At 38.7% G+C, this 19436-nt stretch overlaps 1 protein-coding gene across 3 annotated transcripts in view; it reads left to right on the top strand.

Annotated features, from left to right (window-relative positions):
• Nucleotides 1–19390, top strand: part of LOC131151869 (uncharacterized) — a 70005-nt gene extending 50615 nt beyond the window's left edge. For all 3 annotated transcript variants that reach the window (XM_058103325.1, XM_058103324.1, XM_058103326.1), the window contains 4 exons: nucleotides 13069–13218; nucleotides 15804–16064; nucleotides 17628–17903; nucleotides 18860–19390. In XM_058103325.1, the coding sequence (XP_057959308.1) occupies nucleotides 13069–13218; nucleotides 15804–16064; nucleotides 17628–17903; nucleotides 18860–19108 (936 nt within the window). In that variant the 3' untranslated portion in view covers nucleotides 19109–19390. The remainder of the gene's footprint in view (nucleotides 1–13068; nucleotides 13219–15803; nucleotides 16065–17627; nucleotides 17904–18859) is intronic.
• Nucleotides 19391–19436: the final 46 nt, after the last annotated feature.

Genomic DNA, 19436 nt, shown 5'->3' with positions numbered 1-19436 from the left:
ATCAAAATAGAAACTTCCGTGCTTTTGGAGCTTTGAAACTTGAGTCAAAATCGAAATTTAATACCTTGGTAGATACATGTTTGTTGAGATGCTTGGAGAGCTGCAGGAAAAAGTTAAGACAACGTACTGAGCTTGTTACACAATCTATGAAATCAAGATTGTCAAAATGATGGTGATAATGAACATGATTTTATTGAAGGAGCAAGAAATTAAAGGAGTGAGCAATCTGAAGCTGAAGTTGACAGCTCTAGTGATGATAAGAGTTCTGAAAGTGAAAGTCCTGCACAACAAAATGAAAGGCCTTCAAGATGGAAAGATCGCATTGTACGTGCTTGACAAAATTCCAAAGAGAATGGTGCACAAGTAAATATTTCAGAATTTGGTGGTGATATGAAAGAGAATTCTTAGACTGGATTGATAGGATTGATAGTTATTTTGAGTGGAAAGACGTGTGAGAAGAGAGGAAAATGAAGCTTGTGGGATCGAAGGTCAAGGGATTTGCTTCTACTTGGGGGAAACATTATCAAAATCATCGTGTGAACAAAGGGGAAAAGGAAAATCAAGATGGGATAAGATGAAAGAGAAGCTGAAGGCTCAACTCCTACCACAGGATTATGAGAAAAATTTGTACCAAGGTTCAAAACTTGTGGCAGCATGAGAAGTCTGTCAAGGAGTACACCCATGAATTTCATAGGCTTTCATTAAAGTGCAACCTTGCTAAAACCATCCCTCAAAGGGTGGGTCACTATGTGAATGGTCTAAAATTGACCATACATGACTAAGTAATCTTGCAGCATCCTTATGATGTTAATGATGCCTATCATTTTGCACTAAAAGTTGAGTCACAACTTACCTGCAACGTGCCTAAGAAGCTTGGGACAGAGCGCAGCAATGGTGTGTCAACTAGTAAGGCGGATGGCAGCACTAGAAGTGTTCGGACAGCAGTCCCTACATGTGCTAACCAACCAACCGGCAACAATAGCGCAAAGGTAGAGTAAGTAAACCCGGGAAAACAGTGGTGAAATGCTACAGATGGTTCGAGCTTGGGCACAAGTCCAATGAGTGTCCAAAGAGGGCTGAAAGAGAGTTAATCTTGCCAAGGACCCAAAGGCTGACGGTGAAGAGAATTTTGCAATTCTTGAGGACCAAGGAAGCTGAAAAGTATGTTGCCAAAGAAGAGATTGAGGGTAATGTCCTTGGTGAGGCTTTAGTCATTCGAAGGTCATTACTATCCCTTCCAACAAGCAGCAACAATTGGCTACATAAGAATATCTTCCAAGCTAAATGTACAGCTGGTGGAAAGCTTTGCAGCTGGGTAAGTGATAGTGGGAGCCGTGAAAATTTGGTTTCTCATGAGATTGTAGACAAGCTGGGATTTAAAACTGAAAGATATCCAACAACGAAAATGAGGTAATCGTCTCTTTAAGATGCCTCATTAATTTCTCAATTGGTTTCTTTAAAGAATAATGTTAATTGTGATGTCATATGAGGATGATTAGTTGGAATATCAGAGGGTTAGATGATATTAATTAGGGAGGCATGGTCTACACATCCTCTTAACATAATTTTTTTTCTTGACAAAACAAATTTTGGTAGTGTGAATTTTTTTTGGGGGGTGGGGAATCACCAGGATGTAAAATGGTATGGCAAGTTTCGGGTATTCCTTCTCAAGCAGTGACTGGTGGTATTTTAGTTCTGTGGGGCACCAGGTCAGTTTCTAAAGTTCATTGTTTAAGTGCTCTTTTTTATTTTTATTATTATTATTATTTTTTTTTATTTTCACTCTATGTTGCTTGAAGTAGAGGGAGGTGTAATTGTGGTTTACATCTATTTATGGTTTTTTCAAACCTGCATTTTGTTGTCACTTTTGGGATGTGTTATGTGCACCTCTGGGCTTTGTTCTCCTTTGTGGAATTTTTTTTTTGGTTGAGGGTGGGTTTAAATACATTTTTTAACCACTTTTAAAGAAAATTTAACTTGGACTTCGAGAAGCAATGAGGGATGACTTTTGGCCATTTATAAGTGCTTATTGTTCACAAGTGGTGGCACATTCGTAATTTTGGAAAACTTACTTCTTCCTCCTCCCCCCCCCCCCCCCCCAGGGCGGGGGTCTCTCTCTCGTTGGCATCCTTGCACTGCCACCAACACCTCATCCTTCATGACCCTTCATTGGCCTCCTCATGCCACCATCTCTTCTACTGTCGGTGAACCATTCTCTCATGGGTTTTCAATTCTATGACAGAAAATCATGGTTTTTAGTGTGATGAATTATGTAAAAAATATTATAAACTAATAATATTACAACAAATAACAACAACAAAACCAAGCCTTAAGTCCCACTAAGTGGGGTCGGCTATATTGTAAAGATAAATTAATAATAATATTATTGATTAGAAAATAGTATACTTATGTCATTCTATTTAATAGAGAATATTAAAAATATCGATTAAAATAAATATCAATTGAATTGTTAATTAAAAAATATTATCAATGTTAATTAGAAATATTAAATAGAAAATATTAGTTAAAAAGTGTTAATTTAAATCATCTAATAGTTTGTTAGCATAATTTAATAATCATATATATTTTCTTTATATACTATAGTATTTTAATTATATGTTGAAATATAATAATAAATTATTTTTATTATCGTAGATTCAACAACACTTATGACTATCAAGACTCTTTTTGTTCAACACTTCTTATCAAAACTTATTCAATTTAGCACTTTAAAAGTACTTCCCCACAAGTGGTTCCATACAATCTCTTAATGTAGTTAGATTTTGTAACTAATGATCATCATAAGATTGCTTCCATTATTACTAATTTCTTTCATAATCATAGACCAATGTTTGAGGGGTTGGATTGGAACCTTATAACCTATGATTAGGATAGTTGGTTAGGCATACCGTTTGAGGAGGAGGAGGAGGAGGAAGTTAGAAGGGTGGTGATTTTTAGGATGGAAAGGGATAATGGCCCTAGTCCGGATGGCTTCAACATCACTTTTTCCCAAGATTTTTGGGAGGTTGTAAAGAGTGATTTGTTAAAAGTTTTTACTAAAATCTCTAGGAATGGGACTTTGACCAAAAGCATCAACTCCTCCTTTACAACATTGGTGCCTAAGAAATATAGATCTATTATGGTTGAGGAATTTAGACCTATTAGTCTTGTTTCTTGTGTGTACAAGAGTATTACTAAGGATTTAGAGAATAGGTTGAGTGCGATGCTTGCTAACACTATATCTAGTGCCCAAAGTGCAGTTTTTCTTTATTTTTTTTTTTTGGGGGGGGGGGGGGGGGGAGGATGCAAATATGGGGGTAGAGGATTGTCGTAGGAATAAGAAGAGGGGGTATGTTCTTAAATTATATTTTTAGAAAGCTTATGATAGAGCAAGTTGGAGCTTCTCGGATAAAGTTTGTGCGAGGAAGGGTTTTGGTGAGTGTTGGTGTCGTTGGGTTAGGGGTTGTCTTTCTAAAGTGTGGCTCTCGGTGATTATTAATGGTGAACCCAAATCTTGGTCTAGCACTTCTAGGGGCATAAGACAAGGTGATCCTTTATCCCTTTATTTGTTTTTATAGTTGATGCATTGAGCAAGATAGTGGATAAGGTTGTGGAGAGGGGGTTGGTTAAAGGCGTAAGAGTAGGGAGAGAGGGCGGGGTGGTTTCCCACCTCCAGTTTTTTTATATTATTTTCTTCCTTGGTGATCATAGTCACTCTTTTAGAAGAATTTTGGGTATTCTCCAAATCTTTAGGAGGGTGTCTGGTCTCAAAATCAATATGGGGAATATTGGTTTAGCAGTTTTGAATGTACCTAATGTGCGAGTTAGGGAGTGAGCTATTGAAGTTGGGTGTGGAATTATGGATTGGCCATTGACTTACTAAGGGGTTCCTTTGGGAGATAGGCTGGAAATCCTAGAGCAGAGTTTTGATAGGTGGAAGGGGGATCTCTTCCCTTTGGGGGAAAGAATTACTTTGATTTAGGCTTTCTTTCTAGGATCTCGTTTTATTTTTTGTCTGTTTCAAAGATTCCTATGAGGATTGCTAGTAAACTTGAGAAAACCATGAAAGACTTATCATGCTTTAGCATATGATAGTGTGGAAATCCCGAATGATTTGGAAGGGATTTGGAGAAGATTGTGGTAGAAGATTAAGGCTCTAATTAGATCCGATATTTAGGCTGATTGTATAGGTTGACTTTTATATTTCCATATTTTATTCTCTGTGTAAATGTTAAATAGGGACTCGAGTATGTAAAGAATACACAATTGAATATACAAGAGATTTATTCTCATTTTGTATATGGTATCAGAGCTTGGGTTACTCTGAAACCCTAAGCAATCCATGGCTGCCCAAAAAGGAGACAGCCATGAGTCCAGCCCGTCGGCCACCCAGGAAGGAGAGTCGGAGATAACCTCCTCCATGGGCTCGGCCGGCGTATTCGAGAATTCCCCACTTCATCTTACTGTTGAAAAATTCAATGGCAAGAATTACAGAGAATGGGTACAGTCAATCAAGCTCGTTATCGACGGTAAAGGAAAGCTCGGCTTTCTTACTGGCAAGACTCGGTGACCACCTCCTACCGATGCAGTGGCATCCCAGAAATGGCGGTCTGAGAACTGCCTGATAACGTCATGCTTGATAAACTCTATGAAGCTAGCCATTGGCAAAATGTACCTGTTTCTCTCGACGGCAAAGGATGTGTGGGATGCGGTGCATGAGACATACTCCGATGCTGAAAATGCTTCCTAGATTTTAGAGTTGAAGACGCAACTATGGCAGACGAAGCAAGGAGATTGGGAAGTCACAGAATACTACATTGAGATGTTCGGACTTTGGCAAGAACTCGACCTTAGCTGCAAAGAGGAATGGGAATACATGGGTGACAATGTACGTTTCAAGAAGAAGATGGAGAACGAGAGAGTATTCAAGTTTTCAGCGGGGCAGAACCGAGAGCTTGATGACGTGAGTAGTAGGATTCTAGGTCTCCGGTCGCTGCCCTCCATCTGAGAAGTCTTCTCTAAGGTTCGGCGAGAGGAAAGTAGGAGGAACATGATGTTGAAGGAGCAAAACTAGTGTAGGCCTGAGGCATAAGCTTTTGTAACCCATGGGCCTCATACTGGATTTGGCCCCAAATAGTCCAGAAGGCCCTATTATAAGCATTGCAAAAAAAAAAAAAACAGGCCATGCTAAAGACACCTGTTGGACCTTACATGGCAAGCCCGCAGATTGGAAGCCCAGACAGTCCAATAAAGCCCATGGTCATCAGGCCTCCACCGAAACTCAGGAAAAAAACATACCCACAGAAGCCCATGGTTCGACAGCTTCTAATGGGGGATTTAATTCCGACCAACTTGCGAAAATATATGAGCTATTTTCCAATTTCCAAGCCTTGAGTCAGTCCTTTAATAATATGTCATCTGGTTCTTTAGCCCACAAAGGTACTTTTTTGACAGCCCTTAGTTCCACTTCTTATTTTACATATGCTCATCATTTATTTTCAACATACTCACCTTGTATCGGTAATTTGAAAATCAAAATTGCATATGGGACTCTATCCCCTGTCGCTGGCAAAGGGAGTATTCGTATTTCTAAATCTATTACTCTTGAATCTGTCCTCCACGTTCCTAATTTATCGCGCAATTTGCTGTCTATTAGTCAGTTAACCAAACAGTCTAATTGCTCAACTAAATTCCTACCCCCTCATTGTGTCTTTCAGAACCTATCATCGGGGAAGACGATTGGCATTGCTAAGGAATGTGACGGGCTCTACTACTTCGACAAAGCTAATGTGAATGGATCATGTCCTACTGTGTGTAATTTTGCATCTAGTCCTAGGGAAAGTGAACTTTTGTTATGGCATAAAAGAATGGGATATCCTAGTTTTCAGTATTTGCAGCACTTATTTCCTTTAATATGTTCGAATAAAACTGCCTTGGATTTTCAGTGTGAAGTGTGTGAACTTGCCAAACAGCATCATACTACTTTTCCTAGATCTCAGTATAAACCATCCATGCCATTTAGTCTAATTCACAGTGATCTATGAGGTCCTTCTCGTACTCTTAATAGGACCCATACAAAATGGTTTATTACTTTTATTGATGATCACACTCGTCTGTGTTGGGTATATTTATTGACTGATAAAACTGAGGTTCGATAAGTCTTCATGAATTTTCACTCTATGATACAAACCCAGTTTCACACAAAAATCCAAATCATTCGTACTGACAATGGTACTGAGTATTTCAATCACTCCTTGGGCACGTATCTTCAAGAGAATGGTATTATCCATCAAAGCTCTTGCCTTGACACCCCTCAACAAAATGGGGTTGCTGAACGGAAAAATCGACATATCCTTGAAGTTGCTTGTGCCCTGTTGTTCACCTCTCACATGCCAACAAAATTTTGTGGTGACTCAATTTTGACAGCCACATACCTCATTAACTAAATGCCTAGTAGAGTCCTATCCTTTGCAACTACGCTCCAAAAACTCCAAGAGACTTTCCTCAATTCTAGGCTCGGCTCACATCTTCTGCTTCGTGTCTTTGGGTCCACTGTATTTGTCTACATTCATGTACCCAAGTGAAACAAATTGGATCCCAGAGCACTTAAATGTGTCTTTCTTGCTTACTCTACCACACAGAAGGGTTACAAATGTTATGACCTGATCTCCCAGAAACTCTATGTTAGCCTGGATGTCACCTTCTTCGAACATACCCCCTACTACTTGCTTCAAGGGGAGTCCTTGAGTAAAGCTCGACCTTCGCCTAGTATAGAAGGAAACTTGAACTCAGGGGGAGATGCGGAAAAACAAACAAATAGGGAAACACTTGTCTACTCAAGGAGGCCAAAATCGAAGTCCAATGAGACACTCACTTCCAAAGCACCAAAAGAGTCAGAACCGGTGATAATTCCAACTCTTCATGAGTCCGACTCCAATCCCAATTAGGTAAAAGATGACTTACCCATTGCTCTTAGAAAACAACCTCGTTCATGTACTCTACACCCTATCTCAAAATTTGTATCTTACAATGCTCTTTCTGCCAAGTGTCGTGCTTTTACTTCTAACCTTGACAGAATCTAGATTCCTAAAACCATTCAAGAAGCCTTGGAGATTTCAGAGTGGAGAGAGGCGGTGATGGAAGAGATAAGAGCACTAGAAAAGAATGGAACTTGGGAGGTGATGACTTTGCCAAGGGGGAAGAAACCAGTGGGTTGTAAGTGGGTGTTCACAGTAAAGTACAAGGTTGATGGCATAGTAGAACAATACAAAGCTCGCCTTGTGGCAAAGGGGTTCACTCAGACATACAGTATTGACTACATAGAGACGTTTGCACCAGTAGCAAAGCTAAACACTATACGGGTTCTCTTGTCCCTGGCAGCAAACCTGGAATGGCCACTCCATCAGTTTGACATCAAGAATGCTTTTCTAAATGGTGAGCTAGAAGAAGAAGTGTTCATGATCACCAGGTTTTGCAAGGAGGGAGAAGAAACCAGAGTGTGTAAATTGAAGAAATCCCTGTATGGACTCGAGCAATCATCGAGGGCGTAATTTGATAGATTTGCAAAGGTAATAAAGATTCAAGGATACTGACAAGAGCAATTAGATCACACTATGTTCTTCAAATAGTCCAATGAAGGAAGAAGGACCATCCTAATTGTGTATGTCGATGACATCATTCTCATTGGAGATGGCATAGGAGAGGTGGAGAGATTGAAGGTCTTAGCCACAGAGTTTGAGGTAAAAGACTTGGGTCAAATGCGATATTTCCTGGGAATGGAGGTCGACAGATCAAGAAATGGAATTAGTGTCTCCTAGAGAAAGTATGTACTTGACCTTTTGGCCGAGACTTGCATGCTTGGTTGTAAACCAAGTGATACTCATATCGAGGCAGGAAAAAAAACGGAAGACGTAGAAAGCCTGTGGATAGAGAGAGATATCAGAGACTATTTGGTAGATTGATCTACCTCTCTCACACTAGACCTAACATTGCTTTCGCCGTAAGTGTGATTAGTCAGCACATGCACTCACCAAAGGAGAGTCACCTAGAAGCAGTATATAAGATTCTCAGATATCTAAAAGGCTCTCTAGGGCGAGGACTATTCTTCAAGAAAGGTGATAGTAAGAAGGTAGAGATCTACACAGATGCAGATTGGGCAGGATTAGCAAAAGACAGAAGGTCTATTTCCGGCAACTGTACCTATGTTTGGGGAAATCTAGTAACATGGAGGAGTAAGAAACAGAGTGTGGTAGCCAGAACTAGTGTAGAGGCTGAATTCAGAGCTGTTGCATAAGGGATGTGTGAAGGGCTATGGTTACAAAATCTTTTGGAAGAACTACACATCACAGTAGAGCTCCCCATCAAACTCTATTGCGACAACAAAGCTGCCATTAGTATTTCTCATAATCCTATTCAGCACGACAGGACTAAACATATAGAAGTGGACATGCTTTTTATAAAGGAGAAAATTGAGAAGGGGACAATTTGCATGACCTATATCCCTACAAGAGAACAATTAGCAGATATTTTCACTAAGGGATTACAGAGATCTAGCTTTGAAGAGTTTATTTGCAAGTTGGACATGATCAATATTTATGATCCAACTTTAGGGGGAGTGTAGAAATCCCGAATGACTTGGAAAGGATTTGGAGAAGATTGTGGTAGAAGATTAAGGCTCTAATTAGATCCGATATTTAGGCTGATTGTATGGGTTGACTTTTATATTTCCATATTTTATTCTTTGTGTACATGTTAAATAGGGACCCAAGTATGTAAAGAATACACAATTGAATATACAAGAGATTTATTCTCATTTTCTATAGATAGGGATCACCTAGTTAGGCGGGATGAGGTCTGTAGGACTAAGAAGGAGGGAGGGCTGGGTCTAGGTAAGTTGTTGTCTATAATAACTACCTGTTTAGCTAAATGGTTATGGTGCTTTCCTTTAGAAGAATCTTCCCTTTGGAATAGAATTGTAAGAAGTAAGTTTGGGTTGGATGAGAATGGGTGGGATACCAATTGTAATTTAAGATGTTCTTTGGGGAGTTTGTGTAGGTCCATTTCTTAGACTTATACTTCCTTCACCCCTCATAATGTAGATTTGTCCATTTCTTTCCCTCGTCTCTTTCGATAAAGTGTTGAGCAAATAGAGCCATTTTTTTTTTTTGTTGGGTATTTGAGTAGTCCTTTGATTTCCTAGAATCTCCATTTTAGGAGACCTCTTAATGATATGGAGATGGAGGAGTTGTCTTCTTTACTATCTTTATTGAATGGAAGCAATCTTTCATCAGGGAGGGATATTCACTATTGGTCCTTGGATCAGTTGGGAGTGTATTCTTGCAAGTCTTTTTTGGAATTCGTGATCCATTCTAATTCTAAAATTTCACTCTTTTCTATAATATTGAAGGCCAAGGGCTGGGATGTGGCTCCTATGGATGCATGTCATATTCTTCTTAGTTTGGCAATATGGCAGGGGAACAATCCATGATGGTGTCAAGAATACTTATTCATTTTTGTGAATGGTGGTTAGAGAAAGAAGAAGCTTGTGCTGAAACCAAGGACGGATGACGATGTTGAGAGGCTAGAAAATGGTTGTTCACTTGCTCTTTTAATTAAAATGGATTTTGCACCAGAAAGTAAGGAAATTGGGCTTATTTACGTTCTCTTTCAAAAAGGAAGGGAAGCTGCAGTTGGAGTTCCCAAATGATGTCAATGTGAGTCTTAATGAGTTCAAAAATGTGATGCCAGGTGGGTTACCTAATGGACTCTCCCTCCCATGAGGGATATACAACATCAAATTGATCTTTTACTAGGTGCTACATTACCTAATTTGCCCACTATAGAATGAGCCCAAAGGAGCATGAAGAGCTTTGAAAGCTGGTCAGGGAACTTCTTAGAAAGGGATTTATTCAAAGCCCAAGTCCTTGTGTGTACCAGTTTTACTCACTCCTAAGAAGGATGGAACTTGGAGAATGTGTGTGGACAGCAGGGCTAGGTAGTGCAGTCAGAGAGATGAAATTCAAAGTTGGAAAATTTCAAAAATGGTTTCGTGCAAAGGAAAGATGTGACGAAAATGGAAATCAAGCTGCAGGAAATTAAGAGGGAAAATGATAATCATTTTAGATTTCTAGTCATGTGGAAAGGAAAGCCTGACCATCAAAAGTCCTTGATAAGAAAATGGGAGCATGTGCTGAATGAAGTGCAGTCATAGAGATGGAATTCAAAGTTGGAAAATTTCAAAAATGGTTTCCTGCAAAGGAAAGATGTGACGAAAATGGAAATCAAGCTGCAGGAAATTAAGAGGGAAAATGATAATCATTTTAGATTTCTAGTCATGTGGAAAGGAAAGCCTGACCATCAAAAGTCCTTGATATGCAAATGGGAGCATCTGCTGAATGATGCCAAGATGTGTGAACCAACTCTATGGGGAAGCTGCTAATTAACATAGGCAGTTCAAGGAGTATCAAGTTGGTGATTGGCTGATGGTTTTCCGCCCAAAAGAGAGATTTCAGTGCTTACCACAAGTTGAAAGGTTGAGAAATTGGTGCGCAATTTGGGGAAAATGCCTATGAAGTTAAACTCCCTCATTGCTTTGATGTATCTCCAATCCTTAATGTGGCTGATTTGTACCCATTCCATGGTGATATACAAACTCTTGAGTGCAAGAACTCTGCCAATGTCACTTCTAGCAAGACAAAAAAACAATTGAGGCTGTCATTCATGTGCAAGAGGTGAAGACTCAGGCTGGAATTTACTTCAGATTCTTGGTAAAATGGGCTGGCAGACCTGATTATGAGAATTCATGGATTAGCGAGAAGGAATTGATGAAGATTGACCTTGACATGTGCCAGGCTGCCAAGATGACAACTTGGACGAAGGCGAGTGCTTTCTAAGAAGGGAGGAATGATGCGATTAGCAATCTTTATTTACTTTTCTTCTTATATCAAGTGTTCCTGTTTTTGGGTGCTAGGGCTATTTTTGTAATTTCTGATCTTTGGGGTTCATTTTGGTCAAATTAGCTTTGTGGGGTCATTTTGTAATATTAAGGGGTATTTTTATGATTTTAGTATTTTTTTTGTGGGGCTTTAGAATATAAGTTTCTTTTAGAGGGGGTTAGCAAAATAGGAGTTGGCTTCTCTTGGAAGCTTTAAACCAACAAATAAAAGTCTTCAGCCACTTTGCTAGAGGTTTTTGGCATTATATAATTGAGAAGATTTTTCTCCAGAGCTCAGCTCCAGACCAGCTAGGGTTGTGAAGATTTGGAGGCTAGGGTTTTGAGGTTCAACCCCGCAGTGCCTATCAGTCCCTCCATTGCAGCTAAAGGTGTAAGAGACTAGCAGAAATCTGCTGTTATTGTTCTGAAACAGTCCCAAAGCAGGTACTGGTTTTAGGATTAAGTTGCTGTTGTGTCCCAGAATCTGTCTCATTTGCTGAACTGAAACTCACAGCAGTCATCTCTTCATTATATGGATTTAGTAACTACTTAGAGTCAAAGAAGGTTGCTAAAATCTATTGTGAATGTCAGTATTTATTTCCAAATTTCTTCGTCTATCCCTACACTGATTTGCATCGAATGTCGACCACGTAAGTGGGGGAAGAATGTCACAAGCCAAGCTTGTTCAGCCATTATGCTTGCCTGTGATCACTTTTGTGTACATGGGATGAATAATCATCATGTAAATAATAGTATGTTCATTGAGTGTGTTTATGCTTCAGTATAATATAACTCAGTCAGTTTTATGTCTCCTAGTGCCAAAGCTAGAATAGCATAGAAAGCTCTTTAGAGTAGGGTGAGTGTTCATCATACATTGTAAAACTCACTAGCATTTATAAACGTGTTTAGCCTACTTGCCTCTCTCGCTAAACTCACGTTGCCTGTGGAGGTGTTAAGAATGAATTACTTTGCTTTACTGTTTATTGCATGACTCTTGTTTACTTGCTCACTTGTTTACTCCTGCTTACTTTGTATTCAATGGTTAAGAATTTATTCATGTGGTGAAACTGTGGTATACTTACGGTTGATTAGTTAAGCAAGAGCACATAACTACTGTTGCACAACCCTTCACCAGGTGTGAAGTGTTCGGCCCGTGACAGTGGGCATGCACTCTTGATGTTAGTATCCAATTAGCATCTCAAGTATGAAGCCAATTCTGTATCCTGTTATGCTACCCACATCTGTCACTGCTGCTTGACTATAAGCATGTAGAAGTGCTTATGATTTTATTTTGAGCATCAAGCCACATGCATAGCAAGGCTTCTTGCTGCTGCTGTTAAAACCTTTTTTTCTTTTTTGTTTTGTTTTTTTTTTTTAAATTGTGGGAAGATGATTCAGGATGTCAGGTCTTACAGCTGTACTTAGGTCTTTAGCTTCCTCCAAAAGTTCTAATTAAGACATCCAAGATGACTTAATCCTGTCAACCGAAGTTGGACCGTGCACTTGCTAAAAATGCAGTTTGTTGAAGAATCTATGGTTTATTTGAAAGTTAAAAAATTTACAGGTTGAATTTTCTGCTCTAGGCTATTCAGTCTGAATCTATCTTGAAGCTTTCCCTCCCTCATTTACTGGCTAATTCTCTGGTTTATTTTAAGTTGTACACTAGTTGGGTCCCTGCTTTGCACATCTGTTTTCGATGTTGAATAGCCATAATGAGTTCATCACCAGTGGCATAAGCAGAGGAGGCATATGTAGTGGGGAGAAAGACATTGGAGAAGCATGCGTGATGCAGATACTCCTCTATGTGAATGTTCTTTAAAATATTTCCTCACTCTGATTCTTTCAGTTTTGTCAATTAGATTACTATTATAGATTGATTCTTCATGGCTCACTTTTCCATTTCTTCCGTCATTTTTTAAGTTTAATGCTTAGCTACATGTTGAATAGTGTCTTGTTATGTGAGTTTATCTCAGGAATGTTCCATCATCATAGCCATTGTCATTAATCACCATCTTTATAATTATCATAATCTCCTCTCTCGTTTTCTCCCTCTATTTATGTTGATGTCGGCTGTTGCTGTGAAATTTGAATTGATCGTGTGAATTTTTTTTTTGATAAGTTTTTGTCTCTTTCAGCTTGTGCACTATGTTAATCGTGACTCTCTGGGTTTGGCAAATGACTTTCTTTCTTTGGGATTTATTCCTGAAGGGGTTGATGAACAGTTAGTTTCAGATGCCTTGCTACAGTCCTTTGGCGATGGGAGTAGACAATCGCGAGACTTCCAGGTCTGCAGTTATATATATATTTTCCTCATGCAATACATTGCTGGTCTCTTATCTTGTAATTTTATTGTGTTTTTTCCCCTTTACTTGAGTTATAAAATTTGCATGAAGGTAACCCCCCCCCCCCCCCCCCCCCCCCCGAAATTTTAAATACTTGAGGATGGAAGGTGCAATGTACTCCTGACCTTGCTATGACATAGTTCTCAGAACCATACTACACCTATGATTTGACTGATTGATCTGCAAATTGTTGCAAAAATTGGTATGATATGGTGAAAGAAACCAAATGAGGAAAGAAACAGTGCAAATTCAACATCATTTGCTCAGTTTGAAGTTAGAACTTTAAGTTCAACACCGTTTGCTCGCTTCGGGTGCATTTGTTTCGCTCGCTAGGCAAGGATAGGATAAGGTTGGAGAATGTTCATACAGCCTATGTTTGGTGTGTCCAAAGCAAGGAATAGGGTAGAGTATGGGAAAACTCCTTACTCTTTGGTTGCGGTATAGAGTTCCTCCAATCCCCAACCAGCCAGCAAAGACTAAGACATTGTCTGGCCACACTGCAAAAATGAAAAAAAGAAAAAATAAATAAAACTAATACCTATCCTTAATTGGCACGTCGCATTGTTGATGAAGTTGCATAGAATTTTTGTCACCTTAATGTCTTATGTTGCACCAGATGATGTAGTGTAAAATCGAAATTATCCTGTCCGTTATTATAGATGACGAACACATCGTACTGTCCAGTCCAATCAAGTCCTACAAAACTCAAACCCAGTTTATGAAACAAAGACACCCTTGGTGGATTTCTATTTACCTTGCACACTGTCCCACACCTATCCTATGGAGCCATCCCTCTTTCCATCAGGAAATCAATAATTTACTTTTTATTTTTGTTTTGTTTTCTATTACTTGCTTAAATTTGAAAATATAGTTATATACATTTAAAAAGCAAATATTTCAACTAGTCAAAATTTAAATTATCATTTAGCAGTTTGGTGCCCTGGCAAGTTCTGATTACTATGCTGCATGCATCACTAGTGAAGGGAAATTGGCAATTTGAATTGGAGGGAGCTTTTATTTATGGTGCCTTTTCTGCTTTTCTGTGCTTCAAGAACCTGAGACTTCCCTCCCCGGATTCTCTTTCATGTTGTAGTTTTATTTACTTCTAAATTATACCCCTGCAATTCACTATAGCATTCACCAATATATGCCAATGTTACTGTGTAGAAATATCTAGGGTTTATGTGTACAACTTTTTATCTCCCATTTTTTTTTCTAAGTCTTGAATCGGATAATTTTAGGTGGTTGAGAGAGGCTTTGGTTTCATCTTAAAGTGTTGAGCTTTATTTATGGATTTAAACATTAGTGGAATAGGTGACTTTGGTTGGTGTTTAGAATGGAAAGATGAGGGCATGCTCTATAAAAGGGGCAACCTTTGCTTGGGTTATCACGCATGATTCCTGGGAATGTGGTCTTTGGAAAGTTGGATGCCACGTTTGGGAACTTATGGGAATCCTACTTTGCAAGCATCTTGGATTCCCTGGAAATGCATGATAGATGTACGTATTCAATTCCAACATCTCATTCCCATGGGAGTCGAACTTCATGGGACAAAAAATTGTTGTTGTTGTTGTTGTTAATATTATTATCATTTCTTTTATGTATGACAATTACATAATTATTGTTGGCGTCGATATTGTTATTGTTATCTATTTTCTTTATTTATTGTTATATATACATATGTAGATTAGAAAAATGTTTATCGTTACAATAATCTTTTGAAAGCCCGAAGCAGTTGAGTGCAGTGGAAAAGCTTAACCTTTGAACACTCATGGTAATAGGATGTCTCAGGTTCAAGTGAGCATCTGTGCTTCCCCTCTACTAACCTAGGCATGTTTAAGGGGTGAACCTCTGCCTCCCGTTTTGAGTCGCTCGCCAGGGGGTGGGTTGGGGAGTGGTTGGCACGTCCAGGAGTTTCGGGTTACTAAAAAATTTTTTTATTGAAATAGCATTAGAAAACACATGTTATGCCAAACACTATAATCTAATATCTTGTGTTCTCAAAAATTCAGATGAGGAACCAAATGAAAATATTCCCGTGAGATTGCAATCTTATTCCAGCTTATAAGATACCTAGTTCCACCACCCCTCACTGGGTAGTGCAATATGAGGTTGAGCTGTGAGGCGGGCCTGGACATCCTGGTCCTGATATCTCATGGGATAAAACCAGCATTTTTAACTGGACTTTGTGGCAGCCTGGCAGGAAGTTGCTGCACTGGTGTCCCATGGGTAGGTGTTCAATTTAGAGCTGGGCCCCTCCTTTATCCAAAGAAAATAAAAACAAGAAAGAAAGAGTCGAGACTATTTTTTTCAATTTCTATGACTCCTTAATGATATTTGGACTTCATGTATGTTTATCCATTCTACTTGGGTCTCTGACATGCAATCTGTTCCAAATTCTGTTTTGATTTCAGAGTTGTGTAGTAATGTGTGAGTACCTGCAAATTGAACCTAATAATTCACCTTCAGATTTTGTGTTCATTCTTCATATGTGAATTTCTGACTTCTTTTCTTGCATTGGAATTTAGGGTATAATGAACCAACTGTATGATATCATGTATGAATTTAATTTCTCCCTTCCACCGGATTATGCCCTTGTTATGAGAGCACTGGGATCACTAGAAGGAACTGCTAAAGCTTTGGATCCTGATTTCGAAGTTGTTGAGAGTGCATATCCTTTTGTCATTGGGAGGCTTTTGGCAGACCCAACTCCTGATATGAGGAAAATATTAAGGGAACTTCTTATCTGTGACAATGGCTCCATAAGGTGGAATCGGCTAGAACGCTTGGTGAGTTCCTTCTTCCGCCTAGTCATTTATTTTGCAGTCCAGTCTTTAATTACACTATTGAAGTACATGTTTATTCAGAACAGAAACCCTTGGTTTAACCATTTTTCCTAGTTTCTTTATGAGAAGTATGTATTCTGTGTTATCAAAAGCTCAAGGCACCCTTAAGCTGCCAAAACCTCCTTTTGTCTCATGCGTGCTTGCCAGAGTAGAATGGGGCACTGGTTTTTAAAAATAATAAAATAACACAAAAGGTTCAATAATCTAGAAACCAATAAAGATCATAGTTGCTGCTTTGTGACTGGTTGGTCATGGGTTCAAGTCCAAGGAAACAGCCTCACTGCATAAAAGTAGGGGTACGGCTGCATACACTGTGACAGCCCTCCCCTTACCCTGGCAGAGCGAGGAGCCTTGTGGCCTGGGGACACCCTTTTTAATAAAGATCATCATCAAGTAAAGACTGAAAGTGAAAATGTAAGCCCCACACCATTAAAAGAAGAATGTTTTTCTTAATACAAGCTCCATTTGTCAAATTGAGACTCATTGAAAAATAATTTCATCATAAATTTTAAGATTCTCTGAGGTTGTGCCAGAACAACCAGGCAAGGCAATCTTTGAGCACCTTGCTGCTTTGCATTGTGTCATGAGCAAAGCTTGTCAGGGCCTTATGCTTGTGTGGGACCACTTGTCTTGCGCATATTGGGTGGGTAACCATCATGTAAATACTAGTTTAGGTTTTATTCTTTAGTAGGATAATGCCTCAGTGAAAACAGGGTGTATACCGCCTTTGTCTTATTTGTGTTCCCTTGTGCCTGGAGTAGGAATTGCATAAACAGCTCTTTAGGATGAGCAAGTGTTTAATGTTTTATCAATCTTATAAAACTCACTAGCTATTGTAATATTTAGCCTACTTGCCTCCCTCACGAAAGACACCTTGCTTATTGAGGTGTGATCATATGAATTGAGTTGCTTTATGCTTTACTATTTTACTTGTGTTTATTTTTATGATTGCTTATTGCTTCACTTAATTGTATTCGATGTTTGTGCGCTTGTTCATGAATTTTCTTCCCTGTACATGTAGCATTTATGCTTGGATTTGTATTGGTAGACCAACCTTTGGTTATATCTAATTACTGAGTTTTTTGAATCTGGGCCTCAAACTTGATAAATCAATCGATGTGAGGCCCTTGTGCTTGTGGAAAAGTGGATGATCACATCGCTTTTAAGAGGTACTATTGATGAATAATAGCGACAAAGTTGATCCCTGATATTTTGATGGTATTATTGGATAGTGCCACCTCAAAATAACATAATATCGTCAGAATTAAAACTTAAGGGATCCTGGAAGATTACACATGACTGCACAGGTTTGATTTTATTTCCTGCTTATGCATGTGTATGAAGTTCATTCACTTTGTTTCGCTTAGTCCCTCATTTTCTGCCAAGCACCTGTGTATTTTATCTGTATGCATTCTGGAAGTGTCTTCCATCACTGGTTTATTTAGTTTGCATTTTATTTATGTTCTCTTTGGATAATCCTTGAAATATATCTCTATTCTGTTTCAGGTAGCTGCAATATCAGAACAAGCTTCTGAGTCAGTTGGGGAATCCTCTATCCCTGGAGAAAATTCTTCAAATCCTTCAGGATGGAAATCCTTTGACATGCGTGCTGTTGTTGCAGCCACCGAGGATCTTTTAAATTTTATTCTGTCTGATAAGGGTCTAAGAGTACGTGCTTTTATTATCCGGGACATAGTTAGTGCAGCTGATGTTTTTCTACAAGATGAAGTTGTTGCTTGCATTTCTGACGAGTATGCAGAAAAAGAGGCATCGGACTCTCAGGTCTGATTCCATCATTTTGATTATTCACTGTTGAGTTTAACTGCACCTGAAGACAGTTTTCTTAAATTAGCATTAGCAATTAAGAACAATTTGAATCTTGAAGTGATTTTGGGAAAAATCATGGTATGCTTGCACGAAAACATTCTTAATATATTTTCAATTCATCTTGGAGATCTTTATAGTTGACCGAGATTATCCAATATGCAAGAAACTTCCTACCTCTAACCTGATTGGTGGGCTCTACAGGTGGGTCCCACAGAAGGGCAGACAGCTTTGTGGCATGAAATCTGCACATTTGTGGTCCGCTGACTGCCTGCTCCACGAATCAGCATCTATTCAAAACAAAACTTATTTAGAATAGTACATTTTAATTCTTGGCTTGGAGATAATTTCATATTTCAAAATTTTCTCATAATAAATTTGATGGTTAAAATATCAGAAAATGGGCTTCTTTTTTTTTTGTGGTAGTTAAAGATGACCAAAATCTAATGGTGATAAAACGTAGAGCTTGAAAAATATGCAGGATTACGACAGTTTGATACTATCTTAAAAGTTTAGATGATGATGATTCTTCTTTCTGATTTTTTTTTTTTTCAAAAAGAAAAAAGAAGGAAGAAAGAATCAAAGACCCAAAAAAAAAAGGATAAAAAAAATAGTGAGTTTAATAAGTTGGGTCTAGCTTTTTGTCAGAATAGAATTGAGCCACTGTTTCTGCATACATAATTTCCCCATCCAAAATTGGTCTTCCTAATTTAAGAGTCTAATATGTCGTTTTGTCTTTGTTTCGTTTTTATCTGTTTGTAACTTGATTTGTCGGAATCATGGTATTCCTTCGCCATAAATGAGGAGTTTTCTAATAAAGAAAGGAGGTACCGCCCTCTTTTAAAATAAAAAATAAAAAATAAATTCTCCTTTCAAAGCGCATGATGCAATGATTTTATTTGTCCTTCTGGCAGGGAGATGCAATGCTTGCAAGGGTGGTTAAAGGGTTTCAGTATCTCCGGCAGGCAATAAACTTGGCACCGGAGGTGTGGACAGCAATGCTAATACGGATGGCCTTGAAGCCTGACGTTCATAGATTTACCCTGGACATCATTTCAGCCTTGTTTATGCATCTAAGCCATAGAATTCCTGAGACTCTCTGGGTTTGTATTTCTAGACTTCTCCACAAGTTGGTGAAAAAATGCAGTTCTCATGATTTATGAAATAGAGTAACCATTGCTTTTTGTTTTTCGTTTTCGATTTAGTTTTTGTTTTGGAAAGAAGTGGGGAAGGGAGTGGGGTGTGAGTTGGCAATAGGAATATTCAATAGAGTTAATCTTAACCATCCACAAACCATAGGGATAGAAGTAGCAAGATCTTAGCATAGGTAGATTGGACATGAGTGCCCTATAGAAAGGAAGTCTTGTCTTGTAAACACATCATCTGGAGCTTGTATTATCTTCTTACAAAAATAATAGAAATCCTCTCATCTTCCCTCTGCTTTTGTTTTTGTATTTACGTATTTACTCCACTTTTGAGCATCCATTCATT

Source organism: Malania oleifera, chromosome 3 (assembly GCF_029873635.1).
Source record: "Malania oleifera isolate guangnan ecotype guangnan chromosome 3, ASM2987363v1, whole genome shotgun sequence".
Lineage (NCBI taxonomy): Eukaryota > Viridiplantae > Streptophyta > Magnoliopsida > Santalales > Ximeniaceae > Malania > Malania oleifera.
Note: the sequence above shows the minus strand (reverse complement) of the source record. Positions and strands in the feature narration are given on the sequence as shown.